At 26.9% G+C, this 13,773-nt stretch overlaps 1 protein-coding gene across 1 annotated transcript; it reads left to right on the plus strand.

Annotated features, from left to right (window-relative positions):
* On the plus strand, nt 2,284-2,806 carry LOC109350458 (auxin-responsive protein SAUR23-like). Its single transcript, XM_019591695.1, has one exon. The coding sequence runs from the start codon at nt 2,345-2,347 to the stop codon at nt 2,804-2,806; it is 462 nt and encodes a 153-aa protein (XP_019447240.1). The 5' UTR covers nt 2,284-2,344.

A 13,773-nucleotide genomic window follows, 5' to 3' on the forward strand; every position in this document is an offset into this window, starting at 1 on the left:
GTTAACTCCAAAACCTTTGAGATGGTTTAGGAGATCCGGGTGTCATATTCGGACATCACTATGTCACGATGTGTTCTCTCTCACCTTAATGAAGTGTGCTTTAACTCGTCAACTAAGGGTGGTTTGGTTTCAAGGTTCGAACACCGAAATCTTCATAACTACCACAATAAAAATCCGTTAGTTTTCGATGTTTCTAAAATCATTACTAAAATACATAAAATATTTTCTCTTTTTCCCATCGTGATCATACATCCATTTCATCCATCTGGTCCAACATCACATGTTCTTGACCTCGTAACTACCATAATAAAACTCGTTAGTTTCCGATATTTCTAAAATCGTTACTAAAATACTTAAAACTACATATTCCGATTTAAGACGTTCTTTGATAATCTTACCATTTTAAATTAAGTTATTCAAAGTATCATTTAAGAGTTTTATGAGACATTCATGTACTCATAAACTTTAACATCCTTTTTAACAAAAGTTTCTACTTTTCCAACTTGTTCCAAGCCATTATTTTTAAGGCTAAAACAAATACAAATACATACATTCTAATTTTTACAAAACACTTCCTAAAGGTTCCTTTGATTTCATCATCATCCCCTTTGGCTAAAACAACAAAACATGAACACAAGTTGTTCATGGTTTCAACAAAATATTTTCATGAGTTCAAGAACCACATCATTTTCGGTTTTGAAGAGAAAATGAGTTAGAAAGCGTTTTAGAAAATTTCAACGGTTGAATATGTTCTTGACATGCTCATGAACATCATACTTAAATCTCATCAACATCCATTGGTTGAATGTTGAGAGATCAAGGTTTGAAGATGGAAGAAGAAATGAGAAAAATGAGAGAAAACTTGAAGAGAGGTTTTTACCTTCTCTTAGAAAATTTTGCAAATAAAGAGTGTGGGAGAAGTGTGGAGTGAGGAGTGCTTAAGGGGAGAGGGAATTCTGATTTCCCTCCTAGGCAATCATGAAAATCTCCTAGGGTGGCTCTGTTAGGGTGGCTAATGGTGAGATTGAGTGATGTGGGGTTTGCTTTATGGAAAGGCAAATCTCGCATCCCAATGCGAAACGACCATTTCGTGGACACGTGCGATAAACATGCTCGAGTATTATCGGTTAATACTCGATCAGATATTATAAATCGTCCGATCGTAATATCCGATTAGAATTTCGGATTTCGGCATTCCAAGTAAAAAATATTTATAAAATAGGTATGGACCAGCTCAGGGTCTATCTTGACTCGAAATGAAATTACGAAGCCAACGTTGCGATCGGAATTCAATTCCGAGTTACGGAACTCAAAAACCAATTTTTGAGCCGTACCGAGTGGATTTCGGCCCCGATAGTGGTTCAGAACCGACTGTCTCCGAAAATTACCAAAATAGGAAATAAAATTACAAGACTAAATCTCGACTACATTTTTGTCTAATTCTTTACCGAAAATTCCCAGAAATTCATTTTCGAATATATAATTAATAAAAATATTAATAAAATCTTATAATTTAAAATCGTAAAATTTGCGGTGTTAGATATTAGATATTATATTCCTTAAAAGATTTGTTACCAATTTTTCTTTTCATTCTCATCATAAAGTATGTTATTTTTTTATATTATTCTTAACTTTTTTTTTTAAATCTTTTTGAAACTTAATACACGCTTACATTATATGTTTTAATTTATTACTCATTTTATCACTCATATTTCTCTTCATATGATTTCAAATGAGAAATATATAATGTTATTTTAGTTGCATTATTGAGAAAAATGTATACACTCATATTGTATGAGTTTTATATGTTGTCATCATATCATTCATCATTCATTTTCTATTATTATTGACTCTCAAAAAAGTAATCTAAATAAATAATGAAGGATATATTTGCTGTAAATAAATTTTTACACTATGAGTACATAAATATTACAATCTTTATTATTTACAATAAAATACTATAAAATCTGGCTCTTCCCAAGCAAGAAAGAGTGAGATATTTAAGCAATATTTATAATACATTATTTATATTATTACTTTTTGAGTTAATAATAATTAAATGTGCTTTATAATACAATCATATTATATACAACTCATACAATATCATTAAATATATATATATATATATAATATATATATATATATATATATTATATATTCTTCTAAAAAAACAAAAGTGTACAAAAAAAAAATTAAAATATGCATAGATAGGGACAGTTTGGGATTTTAGTATAAATAAAAACACAAATCATTCTCTTAACTAGTAACTAGAATCAATTTCATTACTCTCTGAAACCAAATCACTTATATTTTCTTCACTCACTCTCTCTCTCTCTCCCCTTCAATGGCGGGTGCGATGAAGAAGGTGGACAAGATTCGTCAAATGGCGTATCTCAAAGATTTTCTCATACGGTGGAAGCGAATCAGCCTTCGTCGTCGCACCTTAAACGACGCCGTTTCATCACCACGCGCTCCGTCAGGGTCTCTCTTCGTCTACGTTGGAACAGAACGCAAGCGTTTTGTTATCCCAACGCGGTTCCTGAACCTTCCAATTTTCGCGTGTCTCCTCAAAGAAACGGAAGAGGAGTTTGGGTTTACGTGCAACGGTGGTTTGGTTTTGCCATGTGAAGTAGGGTTCTTCAACGACGTCGTTAAGTGCCTTCGCAAAGATGAGAAAAAATATGGGAAATTTTCTGTGCAGGATTTTGTGAGTATGAACTCTGATGCGGGTTTTGATTATTGCAAGGAAAAGATGATGCCTTTCACTCCTCTTTTGCAAAACACAAGAGGTTTGACCATTCTTTAGTAAATATATATATGTGGTTAGGGGTGAAATGCCACTCGAGCCCAGAGCTAGCTGGTTCTCCCCGAAATGCGTTGAGGTGCAGCAGTTGACTGGTAACGTAACGGTTTAAGAGTTTTATACACTGTTAATTCATCTCTTTTATCTTTAAGCTCATAACACAAATAAATGATGTATAGTATAGTGACAGTGTATTAATCTTTACACCAAAAATGTATAGTATTACCCTTTTTCTTTTATTTCGAGAAAGGGGCTTGGATTTATAAACAAATGCAAAAAAAAAATTTGTGTTTATTTCAAAAAAATTGTAGATTTTTGGTTCTAATCATTCTTGACGTCCATTCATTCCTAACGAGAGAAAAAAAGATTATTGGAATGAGATGATTTTGAACTTATGTTTAGGGTTTGTTTAGAATATTGAATTCTCCTCAATATTTGTTGTATTTGATGCTCGATCATATATGAGGATGATCAAATTATATTGATCAGTAAAATATTCTAAGGCTAATCACAATTTTAGATCTCTGTTTTTTTTCTTCCTTTGTGTATTTTTTATATATGTAATAACATCCACTATCGTTTTTATAGATTGGCCACAATTAATTGTCGTTTATGTTTAGTATTTCATATACTCTCTTACTTAATTTTATACATATTAAAGAAATTGAAATATAACTAATTGTTTTATTTTATTAGAAATATATATAAATATTTGTACTTAATATTGAATGACAAAAGAAAATAGTTTGTTTTGATTTAATAAAAATATATATAAATAATTATAATTACCAATGTGCATTTTTATATAGTAACTTCTGATATCGTTGTTCACCCACGCCTTCATTTGTTTCTTATTCCTCTTAATTAATTTCACACATATTAAAGAAATTAATTAAAATATAATTAATTATTTTAATTTAATAAAAAATATACAAATAGTTATAATTAATATTGAACTGCCATAGACAATGAATTGTTTTGATTTAATAAAAAATAAAAATGATTATTTTACTAATGTATTAATAATAATATTGAAAACTATAAAGCAAATTTAAATTTGTTTATATTAAGACAATAAATGTTAATGTTTACTGGATAGGGTAGCTACTAATTTTTAAAACTTAGATTACCAACGAGATTGTCTATATGTAATTGAGTTTAAATAATGTACATTTTACACTCATTAACTAATATAAAGCGCGTGGGATATTATGAACGAAATTATCTATCTTTACTTGGCAGTAAATGTGTTGAATTTAATTAATAGAAAGCGTGTGCATTACCATTTACCAACGAGATTATCTGTCTTTACCTTCTGAAAATTCAAGTCCTTTTACATTTACGTTTACAATGGATGTATAACTAATTATATCTCTTAAACTTAGGATTAATAATTATTAATTTTGGATATATGATTATCCTCTCAACAAGTATCAACAAGTATTATTCTATGTATTGAGTTTTTGAATAAGAGTGAAATGATTAGACCAACTTCTAATTGATAAAACGTCTGGTTCACAATCTCAATCTACTAAAATAGAGCCTAATTAATCTTTATGAATTTTAGATAGGTGAGTATCTTACTTTTTCTTAAAGGGTTCCGTTAATGAGTTTCATTTTTCTATGTTAAAATATCTATTTTGTTTCCCTTAAACAATGCTCATAATATAATACTTTTCTATTGCAAAACTGTAAAATTAATATTATTATATGTGAATGGGAGTTATAAAAAAATATAAGATATCATAAGGAAGTGAAGTGGAAAATACAAAGGTTTCAAAATCTGTGGTTGAAAAATAATAAAGTCAAAACAAATTTATAAGGCATTCGGGTGGTTTGGTTATCCAATTAGAATATGAGATTTTGTGTTTGCTTTTCTTCCCATTAATCCATGACTTCACTTTTATTGTTTTTACAATCTACTTCACATACATTTAGATTGAGTTAAAATTAATGATATTATTTCTTCAAACTAACCAAATTAATATATTATTATTAACCATATGATACTATAAAGCTTGCCAAACAGTTTTGTGGAATGGCATAGTAATGTGAACTTGCTGGTTCAAAGCCCCAAAATAATTCATTCATATTCCTTATTTTAATAGGAAGAAGATTCTCTGCATTACTGGAGAATTCAATGTTAGATAGGATTATGATACATGGTAAAAAAAACTTTTTAACAGTCTTTCATTTTTATGCTAAGGAAACATCCTAGAAATATTCCACAAATCTTTTCCGATTGATGTTACCAAATCGAATCTCATACTCTGTTACATTTTCTCATTTTACATTACTTTTTTCCCATCTTGGTCTATTAAACTTTAGCCTCATAGATTCTCCCAAAAACAACACTAACATCAGAGCTTAGAATATTCCACATATGCATGTTAGCAAAATCACCGCTAACAGAAAATGTTTTATTAGGCATGTGTCAACATTATGGCATGAAAGATTCCATTATTGATCTTTCTAGTTTTAATATAAGTGTTATGGTTTTAATTTCCCAACTTCAAATTAAATTTTTCCACGTGAGGACAGGTGTTGAATTTGTAGCCATAATAATAATAATACTAGTATAATTTTTTTTACATCAACAATATATTCAATTTCAACTCTATTACATCTAATGTCCAATATCCCATAAAAATAATCTAATGTCCAATCTAAATCATGCTAGTCTGAACTCTTAATGAAAGTTGGAAGAACAATTTATTGGAACGAAAGTCAACAAGCAACAAAATAACTACCGGTTACATTTTTAATTATTTGTGAAACTTATTTAACTCCTTGATTAAATATCACCAATTATAGTTTGATTTAAGGGAGTCATAAGGTGGTCTGATGGTGAAGATGGCAGTCGTAAGGAATAGAGTTAAGAGGTTGTGGGTTTGAGTCCCACCATCAACAAAAATAAGAGTTATAAGGATGTTTTGATGGCAGGGGGTGTAGGAGGTTGAGGTGGAGTCAAAACCATTTCAAATTAGCAATTAGGAAGATGTTTAGAAGTATGCATTTTGAGTATATTTAAATGACTTAAAGTCCTTAGCCACATAAAAATTGTCATCTGAAACGTAAGCTTTGAAATCGCATGCAGTGGTACGCCTGATGCAAAATGAGCTAGAATGGCATGCATGCAGACGTAATCATCATTGTGACAATTTAGTGGTTCATGTCTAACGGCCAACACTATCATATGATTAATTCAATAAGTAAAATGTAAGAAGACAGCGACATACTACTTTTATATTAATGTAGTTTTTATATATTGTTAGTATAAAAATTTATACTCAATTAATACATCATTTATCATTTGTTATTTTTTGAAGAATCAATAATGATAAAATATAAATGATGAATGATACAATAAAACTCACATGTTTTCAATGCATATATTTTTTCTCTTTTTATATTTAGACAACTTGAATATTTAATTTGTAGTATATTGACTCACAAAGTTTCAATCTTTAGTATTCTCACTATATTAATATTTTCATTTTATTTAGTATAGAACAATAAACATAAAATTCAAGTTAATTAAAAATTAATTTAAAAGGACAGTAACAAAAATACAATTTTTTTAGTGACATTATTGTGTTAAACATCAGAGTTGCACACAGCTTTTGTAGTCTTGCACAAATAATAAATGACTGAGAAGCAATTCTTATACAATAGTTATAAGGGTCAATGGGTGTCATCACAATGATAGAAAAAATATATATACATTTTATACCCTATTAGTTCATCATGCAGTATTGATTTTTAATTATTATTGATTCTTAAAAAAATAATATAAATAAACAATGAATGATATATTGATTGTGTATGAATTTTTACATTATCAATATATAGATATTACATTATACTTAATTATAGGTTCACTCCAAGACTTAATACTTACATAACCAAAAGCCATTCTAAGACTTATGTGACCTATTTAATATACTTTTTACTAGTCAGATGTTTTGGTAATATCTATATCTAAAGGAAACAAATGTTTATATGTTAACTAAAAAAGTAGTAGAAAATAATGTATTGATTTATATACAAGCTTGCTATCTTTTTAAGGATTATGTATTTATTTTAATTTTGAAAATAAAAATTGAGATTAAGTAACTCAGACATGAATATGTTGAGTTGAAAAATAATAACTTCAAATCCAAAAAAAGAAAATATGTTGAATTTGTTTGCCATGTTCACTCTAGCAATTTTTTATGATTATTCTTAACCAGTGTCCTTATACACTCTAACATTACCCAATAATATAAGTATATGACTAAACAAATATGGTGATTGATACATTCAAAATGAATCTTAACCAATGTCATTAATTATATATTGTTTAAAATGGAAAAGTAAATATTTTTTGTGGAAATATGATAAATTTAAAATCCAAACTATTGAATTTAGTTTTCCAATATTAACTTTTTTTTGTTTATATTCCTTATAACTAATTACCTTTAAATCATTAGCATTAGCTAACACAGTGCTTTTAATCAACCGAGAAATGATAATATCCCATATTTCTGTGACAGTGCAATAAAAAGTCACACTTTATTTAAAAGAAAAATTTTAAAAACATAAAATAATATATTTATATTATTTAGAGAAAGTCCATTGACTAAGAATATAGAAACACACTCATTTTAGAACATGTGATCCTCATTCAAAAGTTGTGACCGTATAAAACCAGTGCCCTGGTTGCACTCATTTTCCAAAAGCCGCAAACTCGGTAGCACTTTTCTTTGTGCGAAAAAAGTGGATTTATGCGTAAAAAACTAATTTATTTGGAGTTAATCCAATAATTGTTGTTTACAGAAATTAAATCTTTTACGATTTCCTTTATTTGGGAACTTAGTGAGACCTAATAAAGGAGGATAACTTTTTTCCTGGTTTTATATTGTTATTTTGATTGAATGTTCCAAATTATGATTGTAATTATAATATTATCATTGTGATACTATTATAAAGCAGATTGTTAGCTTAAAAATATGAATATTTTGTGATTAAAAATATTTTTAAATTTAATATGATCGTGATCAGCTTAATATGTACAAATAATTATAATTTGATGTTGTAATGTAATTATGATACGGTTACATGGATTATCATAAGTTAGCAAAAGTAACTGGAGTTTAATATTTTTGTACTATTCATTTAAATTTATTTACACTGATAATATAATATTTATTATTAATTTATATTACTTTGGTTTAAAAGTCAATGATATTTAAAATATAAATGATGAATAATATATTGTTAGTATAAAAAATAATTAAATTGTCAATATATACATATTAAACCCAAACAATTAAAGTAAAAAAAATAAAATAAGTATTTTTTGTTCTTATCACCCCACATGGGACGAGTTCAACTCCTCTCCAGTACTGGAGAAACCAATACTGGAATATGAGGTTGAGAATTTTTTAAAGAATTTTTATTTATTTTTAATAAAAAATAACATGTAATCATAGTCATTAAAAAAATTTATTGGCCACATGTCATCATCCTATCCAGTACTGGAGAGGATCCGTAGATTAGTCACTAACCACTCACATGGAGATTGGGACAGTAAATGCTCTTCCTATACATATAAAAATGAGTTAGTATCCTCTATATCAATGGAAAGATAAATATATCAAAAACAAAAACAAAAAATACAATTTTTAATAACATATTTGTCATTCTAATTATAATAAAATGACATTATTACTATTAAAAACCAAGGAAAATATACGTACATACCTCTTCATTAATGGAGACGATCATCTTGATATAAAAAGTGATTTTCTTGCTTCACTTAGTCCAACTTCTATTTTTCACAGGTTACGGATCCACAGCGCAAATCACTCTAAATTAAGTATTAGCCCCATGCTCTCTCTTAAGTCTTTACAATGAGAGGAAAATCAAAAAGCCATAACAGCAAAGGAAAAAAATTATTTACCACTAACGGCACTTTTATCTCTTACCAACTAATTATTTTATACATAAATCAGATATGACCTTATTTAAGAAAAGTATAATTTTATCGAACAAATTCATTAGATTTCAGGATGACCAAAAAGTTATTAATTCGATTTCTAAGAGTTATCATTGTTAGAATAGACAATTCTACATCTCAAAAAAAATTAATTTCTTAAGTAATGAAATATTATTAATAGTATAAAAAACTTAACCCCACAAATAATCAGAGTTCCATATTAAAGTTTAACCTAAATCATAACATCTCCCATAATATGTGTTGGGTATATCACCTCAATGGGACAACCTCTGTCAAACTATGTTGAACTTTGTTGGTGGAACATCTTATTTAAATTAAATCAAACATGCACAGATTTTCATGCGATAATTTCTTTCCGCTTTTCCATCCAAACTAAAGGATGAAAAGATTTGTAAGCTTTATTGGGAATGATCCATTTTAAAATTAAAATATTTAGAGACTACTTAAAATAACTATATTTTTATTTTCGATAAAACTATTACTCACTTCTTTCTTTAGGTCAGGTTTCTAGTTTTGGGATAATAAAACCTTTAAAAAAGGACACACTAGTTTTTAACAATTTTTAAGTAATAAATAATGTAAAACCTTTTTTCGGTACTGATGTATTTAATAAATTAAAGTTTAATTATTTAGGTTTAAGAAAGACTTCACACTTTTCAATTCTTAATCAAAAGTCAGTTATTTATTACTTATTTTTTTAATGGCTATATATATTGATCATGTAAAATTTCCACGGTTTCATTTTACCATTTATGTATATAAACTAAAATAAATAAATAAATCAGTCTGAAAAATTGAGTTTGCTGGGATTTTGATGTATTGTTTTTTAGAAAACAGGTTTAAACCATTATGACAACTTGATATTTCGAAAGTGTGAGTTTGAATATTTAAAATATATTAAGCTTGTTATTTTGTATTAATAAAATTGAACGGAAATCATATACAACTTTTAGATTGGTGTTTTAATGTATTCAGATCAAATAATTTTTTTGTCCAAAAACTAATCCCAATTGACTATAAATACCCCTAATATATATAAATCCCTACTTAAAAATCAATAGCTTTTAATATACGATAGTGTTAAGAGATCCAATTAAGGAAATAAAAAAAAATACAATTTTATACTAAAAAGTATGCACTTATAACTTTTTTTGGGTACAATCTATAACTTTGTTCTAAACTCGATTTACTCATTTCATATTTCTTATTCAATAAATTAGATATGTTTTCACATAAATAAGTTAAGGATTGATAAATGTTAACTTTTTAGTTTTTCGGCATAGGATACCCCTTCCTTCTTATTTTTTCATGGTGTAGATTTTCATTTTTTTTGTTTTCAAATGTTGTTTTGAAAATTTAATATTTGATCATACTGTTTTTCAATTCTCTCACTATTTGATAAATATATGAATCATTATAAAAAACAAAAAAGGACAAAAGAGAGGGTATTGTATAGTTTTGAGGATAAATAAATACTTGTATATACTGTTGACCCACAAATTATATTACTATATGTATAATTATTTATGATTGATCAAAAAATAATTAATTTTAACTTTTCAACCAATCATAAACTAATAGTATATAATAATACAATTTGTGGGACAACAAATGTTTACTCTCAATAAATAGCATGAGCATGTAGAGTTCAGAGGGAAAAAGGTTTGCATGGAGATGTATGTATATGAAAATAACCAACTAAATCTTGTCAACACATTAAAATTTAATTTTAATTAAAATTTAATCATGAATAATAGCACTAATAAACATAAATACTTATATTTAATATTTTTCTGTTCAAAGGTTGCTGTCTAGTTAAATACTTAAATATAGTCCTCGCATATCAAGTAACGATTCTTTCTTGTTAGTGGATGATTCAGGGGCGGAGCTATGAAGGGACAGGAGGGGGCAGCTGCCCCCTGTATTTTTTTATATTTTTTTGAATACTTTTTTATTATTATTTTCTTACGGGAATATATTTGTTGTCTCATAAAGTGTGTCCCTTCATGTATTATTTGCCTAAAAAATACTTAAATATTAAACTTTTAAATTATGAAATGTGACACATAGAGTATTACACACTTTTTGGAGCAGATATACTCCATTTACCTATACCTGACTAACGTTTTTATGAACATACTTGAAGTTCACATATTTCTTTAATTTGTAGCTTGATAAATAAATATAGTGCAACTTGTATGGTTCTTTTAAAAATTAGATATAATTGATCAAGTTCTCTTATACATTTAGATGTTGATATTGTTTATAACAATATGACTTCATTTGAGTTCATAATGATTTTACACTTGATGAAAGATATTATGTATGTATTAAAATATATTCTAAAGATACTTATAAATTATTTAATATTTGATAATATATATTTTTTGTCCAAAATTTCTATCCAACGAGTTTCATTGAGCAATGAAGATTAGTTTAAAATCTCAATGTCAACATTTTATTTTTGGTGTCGTTAGCCAATCAAGTTTGACAAAATTTCTGTCATATGTTGTTAGTCATATCATGCATTATCAAGTAATTCGTCTTATTTTATCTATTGTGGTTTTTACCATATGTCGTTAGTTATATATTGCATTATCAAGTAATTCATCTTATTTTATCCTTTAGACTACATATTGATTTATATTTTAAAGGAAATAGTTAAAATTTTATTTTTGACCTCCCCGTAAATATCTTTGTTATTCAATTAATTTTAATTATAAATTGTAATTAAATATCATCGTCCCTCCTAAAATTTTGATCAAGATCCGCCAGTGTAATGTGATAATTCTTTCTTGTTAGTGGATCATGTAGCTCCATGTGTACGTAAATACTCATTCCTTAGATATAGTTGTACTTTTTCGTATATTATATCATATTTTGTTGAGAATTGCAACAAGTGCTTGGGAGCAAATATTCTCTATTATAATTTGTACTTTATGTGTCATATGTTATGATTAGTCATAAAAATAATTAATAATTAAATTTTAATTTAAATAATTTTCTTTAAATAATGATAATCACATAACACATTGAATGATACTTATTATGTTACAACATATGTACATTCCTCACAAATATAGTGGCTATATGCTATCCACGAATAGATATTAGTTAGATGTTTTACAAATTGAATATTTTATACTAGAGTTACTTTTTAAATATTATGTATCTGATTTAATTATTAGTAAAAAATACTATAAAAAATAATGTTACTTAACCAAGTTTATAATGTGTATCATTAAATTAAACAGTACAAATTTAAAAATTAAAATCAATAAGATACTAAAGTAATTTCCTATTTTGTGGGACCACACAAGTACCATAATATTTTATCTGGTTGTATGTATTGTGAATAAGTTGAAGAACCAGCTTTAAAACTAGCATGTACCCTTTTGTATCTCGTATCATTACATGTGCTAATTTTACTCATGGGATACCCACATGTCCAGATTTTTTGTCATACCAAGATTTTATAATGTTTTTAAAACTCAATATACATTGTTTATTTTTCAAATCAAACCCTTATTTGTACATTTTCATATAATTTAATTTACAACATAGATTTAGTGGAATCAATTTACTTTAAAAGAATGTTTAGAATAAAATTTGTTTCAAAATAAATACACACAAATAATTCAAGAATTCAGTAAATGCTTACTTTGGAATAATATCTTTATTGGAATAGTAAATTATCAGAAATAATAATTAGAAGAACGTTTTAAAGATAAAATTTAAAATATTAGATTATTTTTATGAATTTTAACAAAAATAGATGCATTTGGGAATATGCACAATCCTTCTCTTTATGGATTGTTATTCTATATAGAAAAAGTACTATTTAAAGAATTTTATAAAAAAATAAATAAAGTAAATATTTAGGCAAATCTCAGTATCTCAAATATAAAAAACACATATATAATAATATAAAATATAAGCAAAGTTTAATTAATTCCATCATATTACAGGTTGGCATTTTTAATTTTTTTATTTACTTAAAAATTTATTTTCAATATATTCAACCTTTCATTTTTAGCATTAAATATTAGAGTTAATTACTCTAATACCCCTGAGTTTTAGTGAAATTGCACAAACCCCAAATTTTTATACTTTCGTTACACTGACTATATCTGCATGAGAAATAAGTATAATTTTTTAAATAAAAATGTGATAAATGCAATTAAATTAAACAAAACATGGTATAGGAAAGTTCAAATAATTTACAAATCAATGTATCTTTATTATTTTTTGTTACAAAATGCATCAACAATTCTAAAGAAAAATTGTTTAAATCGCTCTTTACTATATCGTAACGAACCAAAAATAATAAAGATGTATCAACTCATATATTATTTCGACTTATCTGCACAATATATCATGTTTTGTTTAACTTAATTGCATTTATCACATTTCTTGTTTAAAAAATTACACTTATTTTTCATATAGGGGTGATTTGTATAACTTTGCTAAAATTCAGTGTGTATCAGTATAATTTACTCTAAATATTATGAAAGAAAATTTTAGAAAAAGTTATATGAGATTAAGAACATTAAATAGTTTTCTAACATTCTTTGTAACACCACGGATTTTACGATTTTGAATTATAAGATTTTATTAATATTTTTATTAATTATATATTCGAAAATGAATTTCTGGGCAATTTCGGTAAAGAATTAGACGAAACTCTAGTTGAGTTTTAGTCTTGTAATTTTATTTCCTATTTTGTGGTAAATTTTGGTAATTTCCGGAGACAGTCGGTTCTGAACCACTGTCGGGGTCGAAATCCAACCGGTACGGCTCAAAAAGTGGTTTTTGAGTTCCATAACTCGGAATCGAATTCCGATCGCACCGTTGGCTTCGTAATTTCATTTCGAGTCAAGATAAATCCTGATCTGGTCCATACCTATTTTCTAAATATATTTCACTCGGAATGCCGAAATTCGAAATTCTAGTCGGATATTACGATCGG

The sequence above is a fragment of the Lupinus angustifolius genome, chromosome LG06 (assembly GCF_001865875.1).
Source record: "Lupinus angustifolius cultivar Tanjil chromosome LG06, LupAngTanjil_v1.0, whole genome shotgun sequence".
Lineage (NCBI taxonomy): Eukaryota > Viridiplantae > Streptophyta > Magnoliopsida > Fabales > Fabaceae > Lupinus > Lupinus angustifolius.